The sequence below is a fragment of the Pempheris klunzingeri genome, chromosome 23, assembly GCF_042242105.1.
Source record: "Pempheris klunzingeri isolate RE-2024b chromosome 23, fPemKlu1.hap1, whole genome shotgun sequence".
Taxonomy (NCBI): Eukaryota; Metazoa; Chordata; class Actinopteri; order Acropomatiformes; family Pempheridae; genus Pempheris; species Pempheris klunzingeri.
In genome coordinates, this window is record NC_092034.1 from 15904963 (window position 1) to 15922858 (window position 17896).

At 42.2% G+C, this 17896-nt stretch overlaps 1 protein-coding gene across 8 annotated transcripts in view; it reads left to right on the forward strand.

Moving 5' to 3' along the window:
• Positions 1–6784: 6784 nt before the first annotated feature.
• Positions 6785–17896, forward strand: part of camk2d1 (calcium/calmodulin-dependent protein kinase (CaM kinase) II delta 1) — a 79017-nt gene continuing 67905 nt past the window's right edge. For all 8 annotated transcript variants that reach the window (XM_070854682.1, XM_070854687.1, XM_070854686.1 and 5 more), the window contains exons 1-2: positions 6785–7098; positions 9368–9462. In XM_070854682.1, the coding sequence (XP_070710783.1) occupies positions 7037–7098; positions 9368–9462 (157 nt within the window). In that variant the 5' untranslated portion in view covers positions 6785–7036. The remainder of the gene's footprint in view (positions 7099–9367; positions 9463–17896) is intronic.

Consider the following 17896-nt stretch of genomic DNA (forward strand, 5'->3'; position numbering starts at 1 on the left):
GTCGCCTTTTGTTAATTTAGCCTTAGTGTTTTAAATTTGTCCCTGTTTTTCCCTTTGCCTTTGTTTAGTAAAGTGTTTATTTTGTCACTTTGAGTCGTGCATGTGGGTTTTCCTTGTCTTGTTGGCCCTGGGTTTTGACACAACCTAACTAAACACAGTTTAGTTAACTTACCTGATGTGTGTATGTACTTTACTTACTTGTTGCTGGTCCCTATCCATCCCATAGAGGCTGCTGTAAATGCTCATGTTATTTGGGGGGTTACATTTTTTATATATATATATATACACACACACACCAATTCTTTGTAATATGCGTTTTTATCAGGACTTTCCACAAAATCACGTGGGAAATGTTTTGTTTTGTAAATTCTGGCAGTTTAACAGACTTTCTATGAAACTTCTTAAAAGGATAATTCCATTCTTTTCCACCTTGGGTCTTAGTTTCATGGTCTAGGCGTCATGCCTGCTGTTCCTGATGATAACTGGAGCCTGGTATTCACTGAACTGATTGCTGAGACCTTGGAAAGCAGCAACATGAGCAGACAGGTTGGACACAACCTTCAGGTTAGCCAAAATAATGTGGGCGTTAATTGAAAAGGTAATCCGACTAAACTGTTAGCTCTTGTTTTACAGTCAAATGAGTGCAAAGGTATCATAACACTGGCTGAATGTATGAAAATGAAATGAACCTGAATTCTTCTTTTAATATTGTTTCAAATTATTGGTCATTTGTGTGTTGAATCCTAAACCATATCTAAGAACAGATTGTTCTTCTACCAGGAGCAAGAAGGAATATACAGAAAGTAAGTGGAGGAACTTCTTGAAAACCTGCTGTTAGTTTCCTGAGTGTGGAACTCATTGTGTTTGAAACACATCTTTGATATATCCATTGTTACAGGCCGTCAGAAACCCGTACGTGTCACTGTGTTATATAAGTGCAGTCTGTGTGAGAAGAGTTTTACTGCAGCAGTAAAAGCTCGCTCTCCTCCAGCCTCCCAGGCCTCCACACTGACCCTCTCTCCACGCCTCTCCCACCACCAGATGGGAGGGTTGGATCGTCTCTTTATATGAACTCCACATGCTGTCTGCAGCTCGCGCCAACACCGAGAGAGGAAAAATGTGCCGCTCTATGTTATAGGAGAAATCTCTTCAGCAGTCCTCGACAATCTGACTAAGTAATATGAGACCACCTGTGTGCTGGGGGGTGCGGTGGGGGCTGAGGGAGGAGAAGCTGATGCTGCCAAAGTGTAACTCACTCTGCTGTGTACACTGGTGTCTTCAGTGCTGGATGTATTACAGCTATTATGTTCTATACTTTGTCATTTCTGATAAAGCATGTGAGGGATGTTTATGGTTCAGGTTTTCATTATGTATGTCTGACAATGTTTTTATGTATTCTGAAGTGATTATACAATGTAATCGTATTGTACATAGCAAAAAAATATCAATCAATCAAGTTTGTCTATAAAAGTTTTATTAGGAATATTATTGGCCGTCCAACAGAAATCAAGTAAATAAAAAAAAAAGACTTCAACAACAAAAATGACTTGATAAGTCCAGGGTGTACCTCGCCTCTCGTCCCAGAGTCAGCTGGGATCTGCTCCTGCCCCCCTCCCACCCTGAAGGATAAGCAGTATAGACAATGGATGGCTGGAATAACTGCAGGGTCTTAATAGATTCATCAGTGAAGTGCAGGGAGGATCGCTCGGCTCCTGACATTTGCTCATTTTTTCCCCCCTAACAGCTTTTCTCTCCTTTCATCATGTGCCATCCACAACACTTAAATCTGTGTCGCGGCGCCAGAAACAAATCCTTGTTACACTATACAGCACCTACTCTCTGTAAAGTACATTCTTTGCAGTCCAGAAAACAGCTTTGGTTCACACAACATTCCTGTCCTGTATCCACCCACAGCCTACCTCCCTCATGGGTGCAATGGAACCTGTACATAGCCATTCCATGTTTATACCAGCATCTTTGCACTCTGTCAGAGATTTTTACATCTATACCTATATATAGTTCTAAATTTGCATTGTACATAGACTTTTTTTTGCTTGAATTAAATGATTACTTTGTTCAGCTTTGTTCTTCTTGCCTCCCTTTTTGTGTGTGTTATGTATAAGTACAAACTTGGCCAATAAGAGCTGATTGTGAACTACAGAGTTTTAGCTTCAGCCCAACTGGAAGAACAGCGCACTCTTCCTGCTGGGTGCCAGAAAGCAACGCAGCACATTTCTTGGCAAATTGATCCCCTCAGTGTGAAAGATGTACAAAAAAACAAACACAGACACACAAATAAAGTCAAATAAGATCAGATAAAATGACATTTCCATCATATCCGCTGTCCGAGGAGAAATGCCGGACTAGATTATCACTAAAATGTTATTTAATCATATTAAACAAAACTATTGTTCTGTCATGTAAACAGGGATCAGTTCTCTGTGGGACAGAGGAGCCTCGACAGCTCCAGCAGAAGCTGGAGGAGAAAAACTGAGACAGTGTCACCAGGGGGCAGCAGGGGGGCAGCAGGGGGGCAGCAGGGGGGCAGCAGGGGGGCAGGAGGGCCCACGCTTTGGAGTCCCTGGTACCCCTTCTATAAATAGCTCATCACCATGGTGACGGCGCTGATGCACACGGATGATATAGACGGCCGAGCCTTGTTTTCTCTGACAGCATGCAGACATGAAGAAGCTGTAATGAGCAGAGAACAGGAGGGTTCACAGCTGAGTGGGAGGCGATAATCTCCCAGCATGCCCAGGCTGCATTCCAGTGTCAGTGAACTAACGGTGGTGGTGATGGTGAACACACTCACTGGCAGATTAGATCCGATTACAGGCTGAACGGAGATTAATGGAGATCTGGTTAACAGCAGGTGTCCAAGGTGAACCGGCTCTCGTGATATTTTGGACCAAGTTCTGATTTTGGGTTTCTTTCCTAGTTTTTAGGCGGTTTATGCTTAATTAAGCTGCTTTAGCATGTTTGCCAAAGGACATTAAAAATGAAAGGAGTTCTAGAAATACCACAACCTAATTACTTTGATCAGCCATTAGTGTCCTGGTAATGTCTGACCTAATATATTACAGTAAGTGTGTCCCCAGGAACGACTGTGCTGCTTTAAGTTCTCCACGTTCCACAACTCAGGTAAAGTAACGGTGTCATCAGTGGAGCCTGACCGATCACACCAATTTCACTTTTAAAAAACAATATGATGAGCATACAATAATACAATACAAAATCAACTTGGGGCCCCATTTTAAAGGCTTCATGTGAGTCGTTAGCAGCTCCGAGTCAAGAGGCAGTCAAAGACGTTAAATCGTCGTATTTTTCACAAAAAACAAAGATTAGGGTCAGATTTTAAAACATGAATCTGAATTTGAGCAGCAGATCTTCAGATTTTTCCTCCTTGTGACCCCTCAGTTTTATATTGTGACCCTTGGGAGGGGCCTGACCTCTAGATAACTCATCAGTCACAGGGGACTACAGTGTTCCAGTATGTACCACATCCTGGAAAACCCAGTTAGTATAAAAAAACATAAACATACTTAACGGTTTTATACTAACAGGAAGTGATGCAATTCACGCAATATTGGACGTAAATCAATTTTGAGAAATGATTGTGACCCAATTCAAAATAGGCCTTACATAGAAATCATTACAAGAGTGAATATGTGCATAAATGAATGTTTCTCACCGTTTTTGCAACAAATCGTGCATCACAGCTTTGTTTTATGCATGTGGTATTGGAAATATAGACAGATACTTTACTAATGAGACTGAATAAATGCATACACATTTTAAATGCTTTATAAATGAGATGAAACAAATGAATGTGGGCACACTTAGCCAGCACTCGTGAGCAGAACAGCAGCTGCAGAAATCATCAAGTGGAACGTAGAGTTGGTAAAAATACCAACAAGCTCACTCATATTAAATAAAGAACTTAGAAAGAAATGGATGGATGGATGGATGGATGGATCAATTACAGACCTTTTACCCGGGAGACTGCCATTCGTGTCACTTTGTGATACCAGCACACCGTCACTTCCAGGTCTCCTTGTTCTTCTTTATGGGGGGCAGACACCCTCTCTACATTTAAGAGTAGACTAAAAACCTTCCTTTTTGACAAGGTATATAGTTCAGGACTGGATCAGGCCTTAGACCAGCCCCTAGTTATGCTGCTACAGGCTCAGACTGCTGGGGGACTCCTATGGTGCACTGAGCTCCTCTATTCTCTCTCCTCCTCTTCCTCTCCATCATTATGTCTCATGTCAGCCAAATGTCTGCCACTAACTTGTTATCTTCCCCGGAGCCTTTCTGTGCTTTCTCATCCCTCAGGTTTCTATGGATCCTGGTCCTGGTCCTGGTCCTGCTGATGTGGTTCTCTGGTTCATGAATCACTGCTGCTGATCGTCGGGCACTCGTCATGTTTTTCAATAATATCATACTGCTAATCTTTCAGTCACACTCCTATTGTTAGTGCTGTAGTCACTACTAGTACGTTGGTTGCTGTCTGTGTTCTCTCTCTCTCTCTGTCCAAACTCCACCCAACGCAGACCCCTACAGAAGCCGCCCACATTGAGCCTGGGTCTGTTCCAGGTTTCTTCCTGTTAAAGGGGAGTTCTTCCTCCACTGTTTCCTAATATAATATCTGATGCTGCTCATGTGGGAATTCTTGAATCCTTAATGTTGAATTCCTGAATCGTTGGGTCTCTCTCTAATGAAAGAGTTTGGTCTAGACCTGCTCTTTATGGAAAGAGTCTTGAGATAATGCTGTTGTGAATTGGCGCTCTATAAATAAAGACTGATTGATTGATTGATTGATTGATTATGCTGAACATGGTTCAGATAAGTAAGTAAAGATAAGTATCTGCCTGTATTTCTCAGCATTGAGGACACCATTAACTCCGACCAAATCCACAACTCCATTTGTAGAAATGCAGCCTCATACTTACAAAGAACCTCCACCAGCTTCACTGTTGCCTGCAGACACTCACAGTTTGACTCATCAGTCCAGAGCACCTGCTGCCATTCTTCTGCACCCCACACACTGTGTTTTTGTGCATACCTGAGTCGCTTGGCCATGTTTCCACGCCAGAAGTTTGGCTTTTTGGTGGCAATACTTCCATGAAGACCACTTCTGGCCAGACTTCTCCAGCGTACCTGGTCCCACTGGTTTCTGCTGGTTCTGAGCTGATGGCTGTGTAAGTAAACGTAATGGGTCTTGATCTGCTGCACTAAGTTTCCTTGGCCAACCATTGCGTCTACGGTCCTCAGCGTTGCCCGTTTCTTTGTGCTTCTTCCAAAGAACTTGATCAGCACATCTTGAAACCCCAGTCTGCTTTGAAAGACTTTTGCACAGTAATTTATATGTATGTATAATGGATTTGGGACACGCTGAAGGCTCCCATCTCAACATCATGTAAAACCACCTGCTATCACAGTTCCATATTCAGGTGACCGGATGAGGCCTGAGGGATCTCCATAAGACAGCAGAGAAGCAGAGAGAAAGATAGATAAGAAAAGGCCAGTAAGGGGAACTCAGTGTGATTTCATGTGTGATCATTAACTGCTCCAAAATGAAACCTTGCCTCCTGGTTCATGAGCGTGCATGATGAGGGAGAAAACTGTTAGAAATAAATCTGCATGAATATGAATAATCGGTTTCTGTGTGAGGACGGGCTGATAATATAATATTATGGGGTTTCTTACATCCAGCTGAAAATGATATTGTGGTTTCCAAAATCTACAACCTGAAGAATCACTGACCCTGGTGCAGAAAAAACGAATGAATGAAGTTATGCAGACAGAATAGTTTTCATTTACAGTCTGGAATGTGACATTTTTAATGTAATTCTTGCAGGAAAAAACAAGGGTTTATTTTTCAGTTATTTCCCATCATTCCACTAAACTAAACTAAATCTAAAATACCAGCTGTGGTGGCCCCTTCGTTACTGGGGATGCTTCTCCGTGTGCTGATGTTCCGCTGCTGTTTGGCAGTTCCGCCGCGCTGCCTCTAGATGGAGCCCCTGTGCAGCTCCTTTCAACAAGGAAGCGATTGGAAGAAATTCAGCTTTATCAAGTTAGAGGCCACACTCAAGATTTAAAAAACGGATGTCAATTTATTTCCCCTACAAAATAAAATAAATATGATAGTTTGTCACATTAAGAAAGTGAATGTTACACCTGGCTAAGTAAACAAAATCTAATTTGAATATACATTTTACAAAGCTTTTGTCACTCAGTTTCGAGATTTTACACTTTTAAGAAGTTGTATTTTTCTACAACTGACAACATTATAACAATGATGATGTATGTGATGTTAACGACAGCAGATTCTAACAGTGGCACCTGCATGATACAGCTGTGGCAGAGAGCTACAAAACATGTATGTTTCATAATGATCATGTGTGACATATTTGTGATACTCAGATTGAAAATATCTGATTCTAAAAAATAATATTATTTTGAATTCTTACATGAATTGTTTCTTTAATTTTGCTAAAAAGTTGCTAAATGATTTTGTGTGCTTTGCAAGCTAGATGAAAACAAACTACATAGGAAAAAACACTTTTAAAAAAATACATATAATCTGAATTAGATTTTGAATCAATTCAACAATTCAGGTTTCCCTTATATATCCTAATACATCCAAAACACACCTAACTTTAACATGAGCAAGACAATTAAAGAGCGTTTTATTTTGAAATGTGACCACCGGATGAGGGCTACTGTATAAAGTCCCCCTTGACTGTGGTCAACTAATCCAAGTGTCAGTGTAGAAATAAACACAACAGCAGGTCGCGACGTCCCTGTCAACTCCAGGAGGAACCGGGACCAGAGAGCGGGAGACGGGAAGAACGGCACCGAGCTTTCACCGCATCCAGGAGCCATTTGTGAAAGTTTGCCTTCATTTTATCCCCCGAAAGGCGACAAGTGGCACGTCGGGACCCGGAGGCGAAAGGATTTGTGGAGAGTATTACCGAAGCGAGCCGAAGCTCTCAGTCCCACCAAGTTGCTCTCGTCCGTTCACCTCAACATGGCTTCAACGACCTGCACCAGGTTTACCGACGAGTACCAGCTGTACGAGGAGCTGGGGAAGTAAGTTCTCCTCGTGTCTAAGTGTTTTTTTTACTTGATATTATCAGTGAAAGTGAAGCTTAACTGCCCCCGTGCTTTTACTCTCGGTGCTTCGAAGGACCGAAACCTCCGTGACAGCCTCTTACCTGGTCCTACCTGATGCGTTCACTTGGCGCCTGTTCACGCCAAACTCCCTTTTAAATTCCTTCCATTCACAAGCGAAGAGCGCGAGTGTGAGCAAATATTAAAGCCTCCTTATTCAACCCCGGGGCTTGTGTGTGTGTTTCAAATTTCCTTTGCTCTCAACTTTTCGAATCTGTTTGTCCCTGTTGGTTGACGCCCATTAACGTGTGTTTTGGGGGACTACTGTCTTGGAAATGCGCTGCGCAGCGGTTAAAAGTTGATTTAAAAAAGCCAGAAACACCGCTCAATGTCTAGGAATGTATGCAGAATATGTCAGTGACTCATGATAGTTTGTCAGAAATCTTTAATCGTGCTGCTAGGTGTGTGAAACTCAGGCGACGTGCCAGGCAAGAAAAAAACAAGCAGAAATTTGAATGGAATTTGGTTTAAAGGAACCTGTCACCTTTGTCTCCGCCGTGCTGCTGTAGTGGAATGAAGCCCACCTTAAGCTATGATGGCGACCTTATGTGTGTGTGTGAGAGCGTTTCACAATCATTTGGGCAGTCTGCACAAGTTTCCACTCTTTTTGCAAGCTGCGAAGGGTTGAAATTCCTCAGTGGTTTCCCTGTGGCTCTCTCTCTCTCTCTCTCTCTCTCTCTCTCTCTCTCTCTCTCTCTCTCTCTCTCTCACACACACACACACATTCAGACAATATCACATTCAGATTTAAGGTAATTTTGCTTCTCCTACAGTGTCCAGCCCTTCCACATCACACACACACATATACACAAATACTCATTTACTCACATGCACAACACAGTCTGCAGCCTAGATCAAACTTATTAGCTAGCCAACTATATTGGAAAACAAATCTCAGCTGAGTACTCTGCTGATTTAGTGACCTATTAACATCTTTTAGCACGCTTCACTAAATAGCCTACCAGCTTTTATGTCAATTCTTGCTCCACCATAGGTGGAAAGACTTCTTCTGTAGGCTGCCTGAGGTGTTATTGCATATGAACCTCGAAGGAAATCTCTTGCAATGGCGCTATGTACAAATTCTTTGTCACCCAGCTGCATTTTTTAAGTAAGGAGGGGTGCATAAGCGCCAGGTGAGCCGACTTCAGTGTCTACAGAAGGGCAAGGATCGGCATTTCTGGGGAACGCTCTTACACATTTGGTATTTTTAACTGAAAAGTGTTTGTTGGGGAATGTTTAAATGACTTCCACAGACACTTCACTTCTCGGTTTTTAATCTGTAATGAATTTGTCCAGGACTTCTTAAAGAAAATCTTGAAAAAAAAGTGTTACAATGGGTGTTTATCTGTGGTGTTTACTAGTTATTCACACAGTCTGCAGCAACACCCAGGCCCCTCACTCATGTCACTTGTTGGCGTCCATTAATGCGTTCTTTATTCACGTACCTTTTCATGAATGAAGAATACATTTGGTAGCAGTTTCATTGAGGCAAATAGAGAGCTAATTATATTGAGGTATTTTTGGGATATTCTGTGGGGCTGTACAAAGTGATTTATTTTATACCTCTAAAAATCCAATATCTTATTGCAGCCCCTCTAAGTAGCCATGGTGTACCTACACAGGTGTTTACACCTTTTCCCAGGCCTCCGTGGGTGTGTACAGATTGCTTGATTGACATCTCCCTCACCCTATTATTAGCATTGCTGCACCTGTTGGGAGTGGGGAAACTTTCACCCTTTTACAGGTTCACTACTGACAGCGTTTAGCGTATCATTTTAAAATGGGTCGTCGGAAACGGAGGTTGCAAGTTCCGACACACTGAAATAGCAGCTGTAGTTTGCTGAGCCTCACCTTGTTTTTCACTTCTTGGTCCAAATACTGAAGGACCTGGTTCAAAACCGATGTTTCATGTAGTGCTCGTGATCCGCTACAGAGAGGATCTATCACCCTGTTAGAGTTGTAGGAGCTACAGAAACATTCTGTGGTCTGACCGCTGAGTTGTAAAGTGGAGGCACACACACTCCGCTACAAACAAGTTTCATTGTGTTCCATCCCTTTTTTTTTTTTACACTGCAATTTGCAGGAATTCACAATTCAATGTTGTTCTTTCCGTTCAGTCCTACTAAAAACTACAACTGTGTATGACTGTATGTAGCCATGTAGTGACCGATCCCTAACTCTTCTATAGGGGTGCTTTCTCTGTGGTGAGACGGTGCATGAAGATTTCCACAGGACAGGAATATGCTGCCAAGATAATCAATACCAAGAAGTTGTCTGCCCGGGGTGAGTATTTGCTCTGTAATGTGGCTTTAACCACAGAATGAGCTGTCGCGCTACATGTTGCTGCTTTGTTAACTGCAGGGTACAGACTCTGGGACGGCGTATTTGCTTAGAACTGTTAATCACCCCTCCAACCAACTTCCTCTTTTGTTTTGACTATGCATGTTTTCTCACACCTTCACCATTTTTTTCCCCTCCTTGTCGTGTCTGTAATAGCAGGAGTTTGAATGGTAGCAACTGCATCTTAGTCCTCCAGCTGTGAATTCACTTTGACGCTCTCCATCTTTGTAACTCCACTCATCAGAGTGGCACCAACATGAAGGAGGCCAACAGCTCATGTGACTCATTCTCTGATATCAACCACAGCCTCTGATGTCTGATGATGAGCTGTACGTGACTCATAGCGCTGTCTTTTACTTTAAAACACAAGCCACGGAGGGCAGAGTGGTGGCAGACTTGAGGGAAAACCCTTCCTGTTGACCTTATTTTTTTTGTGCTTGCCTCTGTAAGGAGTGTTCGTCCAGGAAGGGGAGGCCTGGATGCTTTTACTTTCTTCTTGTCACCTTTTCTAGTATCCTCATCGTTATCCGTGCAACGTGAGCCGAGGCTCCCGCGGTCTGGATGTTGCTTCGCTGATCGTTCGCCATGCAAAACCCTAAGGGTTTGATGGATGAGTGCGCAACACACACACACACACTCATGCAGAAACAAATGGAGATGAGCCTGAAAAGGCACACAGTGATGGTGAGCAGTTGCACAGCAGTAGTAGATGCAGCGTCTCATGGGCGAAGCAGGGGGTTTCCTCAAAATCAACATCTGCATGAAGAAAAGCAAAATGGAGGAGTACATGTCATTTAAAAAAGGGACATACTATGAAAACTATGAACATTTTTCTTTTCTCAGTGGCTCAGTCATACAATATCTCTATTCATTCCCAGCCAGTCCTCACATATGGTGAAAAAGTGGAAGCCCGAATAAGGAAGCTTGTGGTCTAATTATTTGTGCTGAAGCTCCTCCAGTAAGGGGGAGAACGTGAGCGATGAAAGGGAGGGGAGCAAAAAGAGAGAGAGAGGGGAAGATGTTTACAGAAGGGGAGTCCATGATTGAGTCCATACTCCGATTGCTTTGGCCAACTGCCTTCGCTGAACAGGAGCCCCCCTCACCTGGAGGAGAGGATTAGAGGGAAATGGAAAGACAAGAGGAGGCGGAAGTGGTGTGTGTGTGTGCGTAGGTATATATACTTTTACTTCTATGCTTTTTAACTATCTTTACCTATTGTTACTATTAAACTAACTAACTAACTAAAACAAAATTAAGCCAACCAGGTGGGCTACAGACTGGTGAAGTACAGCATTTATATCTATAACATCTAAGTAATTTTATGCTCAAAAACTGCACATTGCAGACTTCAGCCGAGAAAAGCACCACAATCCAGCATTCAGGGGTTCCACATGACAGCAGATGGAGGGAAGACTGCACCAAAGGCACATTCTGCCTCAGGCAAACAGCCAGCCAGATACTGAAGTGTAGTGTGAGACTGGCTGATAGATGCTGAACTAAAGGTCACGTTCAATGAGGGGAAACCCCAGATTCACTGCCAACGCTGCCGCCGCCAATGCTGCTGCTGCTGCTGCTGCTGCTGCTGCTGCTGTGTGAAACCGGAAGCTCCATCCCATTGGAGAGGCTTTATGTAGCTGTAAAGCTTCACATCAAAAGCAGCTCTTTCTGGTGCAGGGCACTTCCAAGAAAGATTGACGTGACTGTACTACAGCGGAACCTTGCAACATGCAAATTCATCTGCTGGCAGAATCCAAACTGTGGATGGGTGATGCCATGTCATTGACCATTGAGCCTTCACCATCGTAACATTGTGATTTAGAAAACTGCCACTGCCCGGCCGAGTCTCGATTCCCCCCTTTTCCCATTGTTAGTCATTGCTATTTTTTTCTCAGAACGTCCATGTTTACCAGTGACGTTAGAGATGTTGTTGCACAGAAACACTGAGGGGTTGCCACGGGGAAGACAGTGATATCTTCATCCACTGAGGATCACGATGCATGCGGTTGCGTTTATGCTACATTGGGCATCTGTGTGGGTGGACATCAAAAATTATTTCTTGAAGGATGCTTCGTTGATCATTCGAAACAGCATTTCAAACATGCATGTGTGATCTGAAGCACTTGGTATTGAGCTTAAGTGCCAACAGAAAGAGAATTGAAAACAATCCAGTGCTGAAATTTGTTGAATATTTGGTCAGATTCTTATTCTTGTTTGGAATTCTGCTCTCTGGCAAAATATGAGATTGGGGGTGAGTTTAGGTTTCTTGTTTCTGTAAATTTAAACAGTGTAGTCACTGCATTATCTGGGCAAGCTAACGCTGTTTGGGTCAAGTGGTGTAACAGTATGTGTCCCTGTTTGGTACGGTACATGACCCAAACAATTACTGTCAAAATAACTACTTCCACTTGCGGAACAATAATTCTAGGGCGCAAATACGCCAGGAATATTTTTGCTGGGCACCACGTAGCTGTAGCATGCTATTGCATATGCTAGACGTCAGCTTAGCCAAGGTAGCCATTTACTCTGGTTAACCTGGTTACTGTTGCTGCTGTCTAAATCTCAAACGAGAGACCCATAACACTGACTGAGTGCAACGATATTATGAAACTATGTGGCGTTATCTCTGTAGTGACACTATATTATTTATTATTTACTTATATTATTTGTGGTCTTACTTACGCTCACTTTGCCTCTTCCACCAATGGCCATTAACAAAAGATATTATAACATTCCCTCTGTCAAATGGTCTTGGTCTTTTGTAGATTAATTTGATCATGGTGGAAGTTTGACGGTTTTACAAATCTGAATCACTGTTTATGTGTATTATTTATTCTAAACCCCTCCCTTCAAAATAAAAGCCCTGATACTCGGACAAGCGCAGACCATGTAACTAAAACATTATCCAGATGTACTGAACTGAAAGCCTGTCATCTCTGACAGCACAGGCTTGTATGGAGGAAAAACTAGGGCAGTGGTTGAACACAGACCTAGTAATGCTTGGACTCGGCGGAGTGGAAATGATCACTTGACAAACCTACCAGGCTGTGGAAAAGCTAGCTACGGTTCAGGAGCCAGCCATTCTGTTGTATTGCTTCTGGAAAAAACCTGAGGCCCCAGCCGCTCATGGTGAACTCTTCATTCCCATGGAAACAAAAGAGATGGGGAGCTAAATATAGTCTGTGGGGTAATATAGGCGTTGAAGTATATCACAGTGCTGTTAATTTTGCAAGTGCATGATGCTGTCAGTGTTTTATGAGTCACACATTTAGCACAATAATAATTCTGATCTCATTTACTAAGTAAGAAACGGACCTTTTTTTTTCCCCCGACCATTTACATTTAAAGGTAATGAGCCCTGTAAGGTCTTCCAAAATCACAGTCACACACCCAAACTCTCAAACGCACATCAAACTGTGGTTTAACATGCAAGAGCCAACTGCTTTTTATATGAGCTGTAAGCCAGGCAACGGGGGTGATGGCCTGACCCCTCAACCCTGTGGTTTATATTGAGACTGGGTCAGCGGTACCTAAATCCTTCCTGCTGCACCCCCCTGTACACACATAGTGTCCAAATAAAGTGCTCCACCGCTGGTCAGTTTGTGTACAGTGCCAGCGGTCGGCTTAGCAGCTAATGTCAAGGGCTCAACACGCCATTTACACAGCACCCTGCTAAGACCAGACATGAAAGAGATGGATCAAGGGAGATGGTATGTGTGTGTGTGTGTGTGTGTGTGTGTGTGTGTGTGTGTGTGTGTGTGCGTGTGCGTTACAAAGGGAAAGGGACACAACACAAAGCTGTGCCGTGTGTACAGTCTAAATGGCGGTTGAGTGTGTCTTGTCAGTGTATCCACAGCTCACCCCTCGGGTCCTGACTGACCCATATGGCCTATGACTTGGATGACCAGTGAGCTGTTCATGCAGCCCTGGTGACATAAGAATAAGTGAGTCAGAAAGTCCTTGTGTCTCTGTCACCATGAAAATGATCTGTCTTTCGTGCCTAAAGTTCATCTTCTGAGGCTGATTACACTTAATGTTTTACACAGCTTTTTCTGCTGATAGAAGCTGGAATACACCAGGTTTTGTGCAGATTTGTCTGTTTGTCAGCTTTGCTTTTTTCTGATCTGAATTTTAATGTTTAAGTTAACTTGTCTAAGACAGGAGGGCTCTATTGGCCATTTCAGACTTTGAAGCATCTTTGAATGATATCAGCTGTGTTTAATCTTGCGTAAGGTTTCTTGATGTTTGGTTAATGAATGCAAAGAAGGATAAGAAATAAAACTACTACTACTACAGTCAGCGATTATTTCCATACAAACTGTGTGTGGTGAGCAGCGGGGTGCTGTTAAAGCTAGGGCATGTGGACATTTGCTTTCTTTGCCAAGACCAATACTGTACTCATATTTGTTGGGTAAATATTGTATTTCCTCAAATATCGGCAGGGGCTTTTATTGAGCTCAACTGCACAGAGCAGTGCACTGGTATGAGACGCTTAAGGAGTGATAAAGTGGCAGTGTTTGATGCCCTGGGATGAAAATGTGTTGGCTTTTATTTTAGTACTGATTTTTTTTTTATAGAGGAAATAAGGTATTTTAATCTGAAAAGTGCATGAAGTAACAGTTGACAGTAGTGCTGAAGCAATTAGTTGGTATTATTTTCCAGATTATTTGATTAATCATGAGGGCTATAAGGCCAAGCTGACATTCAGATTACTTGAGTTTTCTAACAAGACCTCAAGTTCAATTTACCATCATATAAGACTATGAATACCAGTGAACTGTATTTTGGTATTTTATCGTAAAAATAAAATATATAATTAGTTGATTAGTAAAAAGCTAATCATCTGCTGTCCGAGTAATCATTTAATCTACTCATCATTTAAGTTCTAAAAGGTACTGGCTATTTTTTGCAAGCAGTAGTTTAGGTGTACATAGCAACTGAAGAAAGCCTGTGTGGAAACTGCATTACATTGAACATCTAAAGCTGAAATGTATACAGTATAATGCTTCAGGCAGAACTCATTCCATTTGAAATGCCACCTTTAAGAAATGCTTCACATCTTCTTGATATTTCCTAAAGTAATAACTAGTTGTACCTCCCCTGGGTGGAGTAATGTGAACATTGGATGTCAGGCCAAACAAACATGAGCCAAAAGAACAAGATGGCATGCTTTTTATAGTTTGGTACAAATGAGATTTTATACATGTGTGGCAGACCCCTTTTCTGACGGTTCTCCTTGTGTATGAAGTGTATAAGTGTGTCAGAAAGCCCCTGTATCCCCTGACTGAACACATTTGCAGAGGATTCCCCGACAACAAACTTGAGTACAAAAATGTGAAACCCAGTCCTACTACCTTGTTTTTGTCGTTAACAACAAAAATGTGTGTTTAGCAAAGCGCATAGCTGTCAAAGTCCATCTTTGGGATGTGATTCCACTTATTTTAAAAATGTAGACACTGCTCAAATCTGTCTGCTCTGAGCGCATTGCACCAGGGGAAAACAGATGGAGTTTTGTTTTCTCTTCTCTCCTTTTTTTTCTTTTTTTCAAGCCCATTTGGTTGATTCAGTTGAGACAAAAGGCTCTGGAGCTGCTTTACTGTCTGGAGTTTGAATCAAATTTTAATTCATCCATGTAGGGAGACCATGAGAAAGATTTGGGTTGAAACACAACAGCGAAGCTCGATCAGATTATATGTGTTTGCTTATTTGTAATAATGTGTCCCAGACTCCCTGTTGTTGTAACTGATGCACAGCTGCTTGCGGTGAGCTAAATATATCTCGTTAGAATGACACGAGGGAGCATGAAAAACAGAAATCAGGCTGCCATGTTATAGAGCAACTGTCGGCGGGAGTAGAGGACTCCCCAGTCCTTGGCAAAAGGTATTTTTATCTCTGCCTGCCCAATTTCCCCATCAATCAACTGTCTAGAAAAAGACTTATCGTGTGGCTTCCACTTCAGCTTTAGCTAACTGTGGTCAAACTGAAGAGGCACTGAAAGTGAAAGAATGATGAGAATGAAGGAATCAGGGAAACTGAACAGCGTGAAATGTGGAGAACACAAAGCGAGCATAGGTCAGGAGGTAGACTACAGGACTGCTGGACTGTCAGACAGGAGGCTGGGGTTTGTTTCCTGTGTGAAACCAAAAGTCAATGTTGAGTTATTTTAACCGATGTTACTTCATGTAAGCAATTTAACTTCACCTCCATATCTAATGTACATATTTTAACCCAAATAATCATCTTTTCATAAACCTTACAATGTAGTTTTGGTGCATTAACGCCATGCGGTTTTTGTGCTTAAACTGAAATTGTCACCTGAGATGCTTCTCAGCAAGCTTTATTTTGAAAATGTATTATTGTCAACTTGACTGCAAAATGAGTGTGTAGTTTGGATTGGTAGGCGAAGCAAATGGTGCACATGACATTTTGTCACATTTTGCTATGTGTTACTCACAATGCTCGTTGAAGAATTATATCCCAATACATTCTAAACTTCTTTCTTAATGCTCATTTGGCAGGCAGCAGATCGCAGGTATTGACTATAAGATGATGAAATATATTGGCCGGTGCTAAGCTGATTTGTCTGCTATCAGCCACTCAATCAATGCCCACAGAAGACACCTCATCAGTGCTGATAAGCTCCATTGTCTCTTCTCTTGAGGAATAATGACAGTGGATGGATTTCTGTGGATTAGTGCCTCAGCCTCTCTGAAGGCAGGCTTTTTTGTTTGATGAATTGACCTAAAGAGGAAGAAAAGGAGCCGTTTTTCTTTTCATCTGCTGAATTCAGCTCAAGAGCAAGCAGGTCTTTGAAGGCTGATACTGATATTTTAGAACTGAACAGTGTGCTACTATTAAAGGGCAATTCCTCTTCAAAGCCTCCAGACCCCATTGACAAAAACAGCAATTTTACCCCTCTCTTTGCTCTCTGTTTTATAGCTTTCTGTTTTAGAATGTTTAGGTCTTTTGCTGTTGATTGGACAAGCAACCAGTGTGGAAAAGTCAAATAAGAGGGAATGAGAGTCAAGTTTTAGGCCATGCTACTCATAGGGGATTGCTCTCTTCAAGTAAAGTGACTTAAAGCATCACTCTTGGGTGTGAGTAATTGTTCACAGTATCATTGTGTTTGTGGTTGTATTTGCCATTTTGTGTCATTTGTCACAGTCGCAGTAGATAAGCCCGAGGCCTGTCTTTCATTAGTGTCATCCACTCAGGTGCTGCCTCTTCCCATCTTTTTGAAACACAGGGATAAACTGGAGTACTCCCTCTGGGCTTTATTCTAAATCCTCATTTAGCCAAGTAGGGCAGCCACTTGAGGGACAGGCTGCCTGCTTTAATTAGGGCTTCTTTGTCAGACAGACTGGGTGCTCCAATCTAGAGACAGCATCTTCCAGCGGTGCTTTCTTCCGCCTTAATAAACCACTCTGCTGGCTCTGAGAGAGCACAGGGCCACTGACTCTCTGTCCCTCTGAAGCTTTGTGGCTCTTTGGAAATGCAACTCTCTCCCTCATTCCCTGTGCCTGTCTTATCGCTGTGCTTTCTGTGAATGGAAGCGGCGCAGTCATTATTCTTCACGGCGCCGACCCCTGAACTTTTGGATCTTTTGCGTTCATCACTTCTCTGCAGAGAAGCTGGAGTGTGAACGTGTTAATGGCCTGCGGATGATGTGGTCCCAGAACTCTTCACTTGCATCCCCTTGATTTGTATAATGTATTCAAAAAATGCTGTTCCAGTCCACATGTGTGCAGAAGATGGGAGTCTACTCCTGCTGAAATACAAAAACGAGTAGTTCTTCATAATGTCAATCCTCGTCGGTGAAACAAACTTGGAGAACCACATGGGTGCTCTGAATACAAGGTTTAAATTGTACTAAAGTCACAAAACCATCAAAAACACTGCATGGACTGAAAACACATTTGTACATTTAGACTCAGTCACAGCCATCCACACTCGATTTAATGTTTGTGTTTGAACTGATGTTAAAGTTGTTACTACTTACTACTAAACCATGCTTTAGTAGGATCAGTTCATTTGGGATTTAATTGGGATGGTTGATGATGATAATTAAGAATATCAACAGACTATTCATTTTTATCTCATGGATGTATTACTTCACAGTGTAGCTGAAACAACAAGCCCCCAAAATGCAGTCCTGTAGGTATTTTTAATGCCCTTTTTGCTCTCAGTGCTTGTTGAACATCAGAAATAACTTAAGAGCATAATTAAAGCTACTTATTAAATGTGTTAAATGCACCATGCCACATTAACAAAATGATTTATATAGCTTGTGTGTTGTCAGTGTTCAGACATTCTAGTTAATAAAGTCCACAGAGCTTTTTTCTTATCATTACCCTATGCTGTTAAAATGGTGCTATGGGGT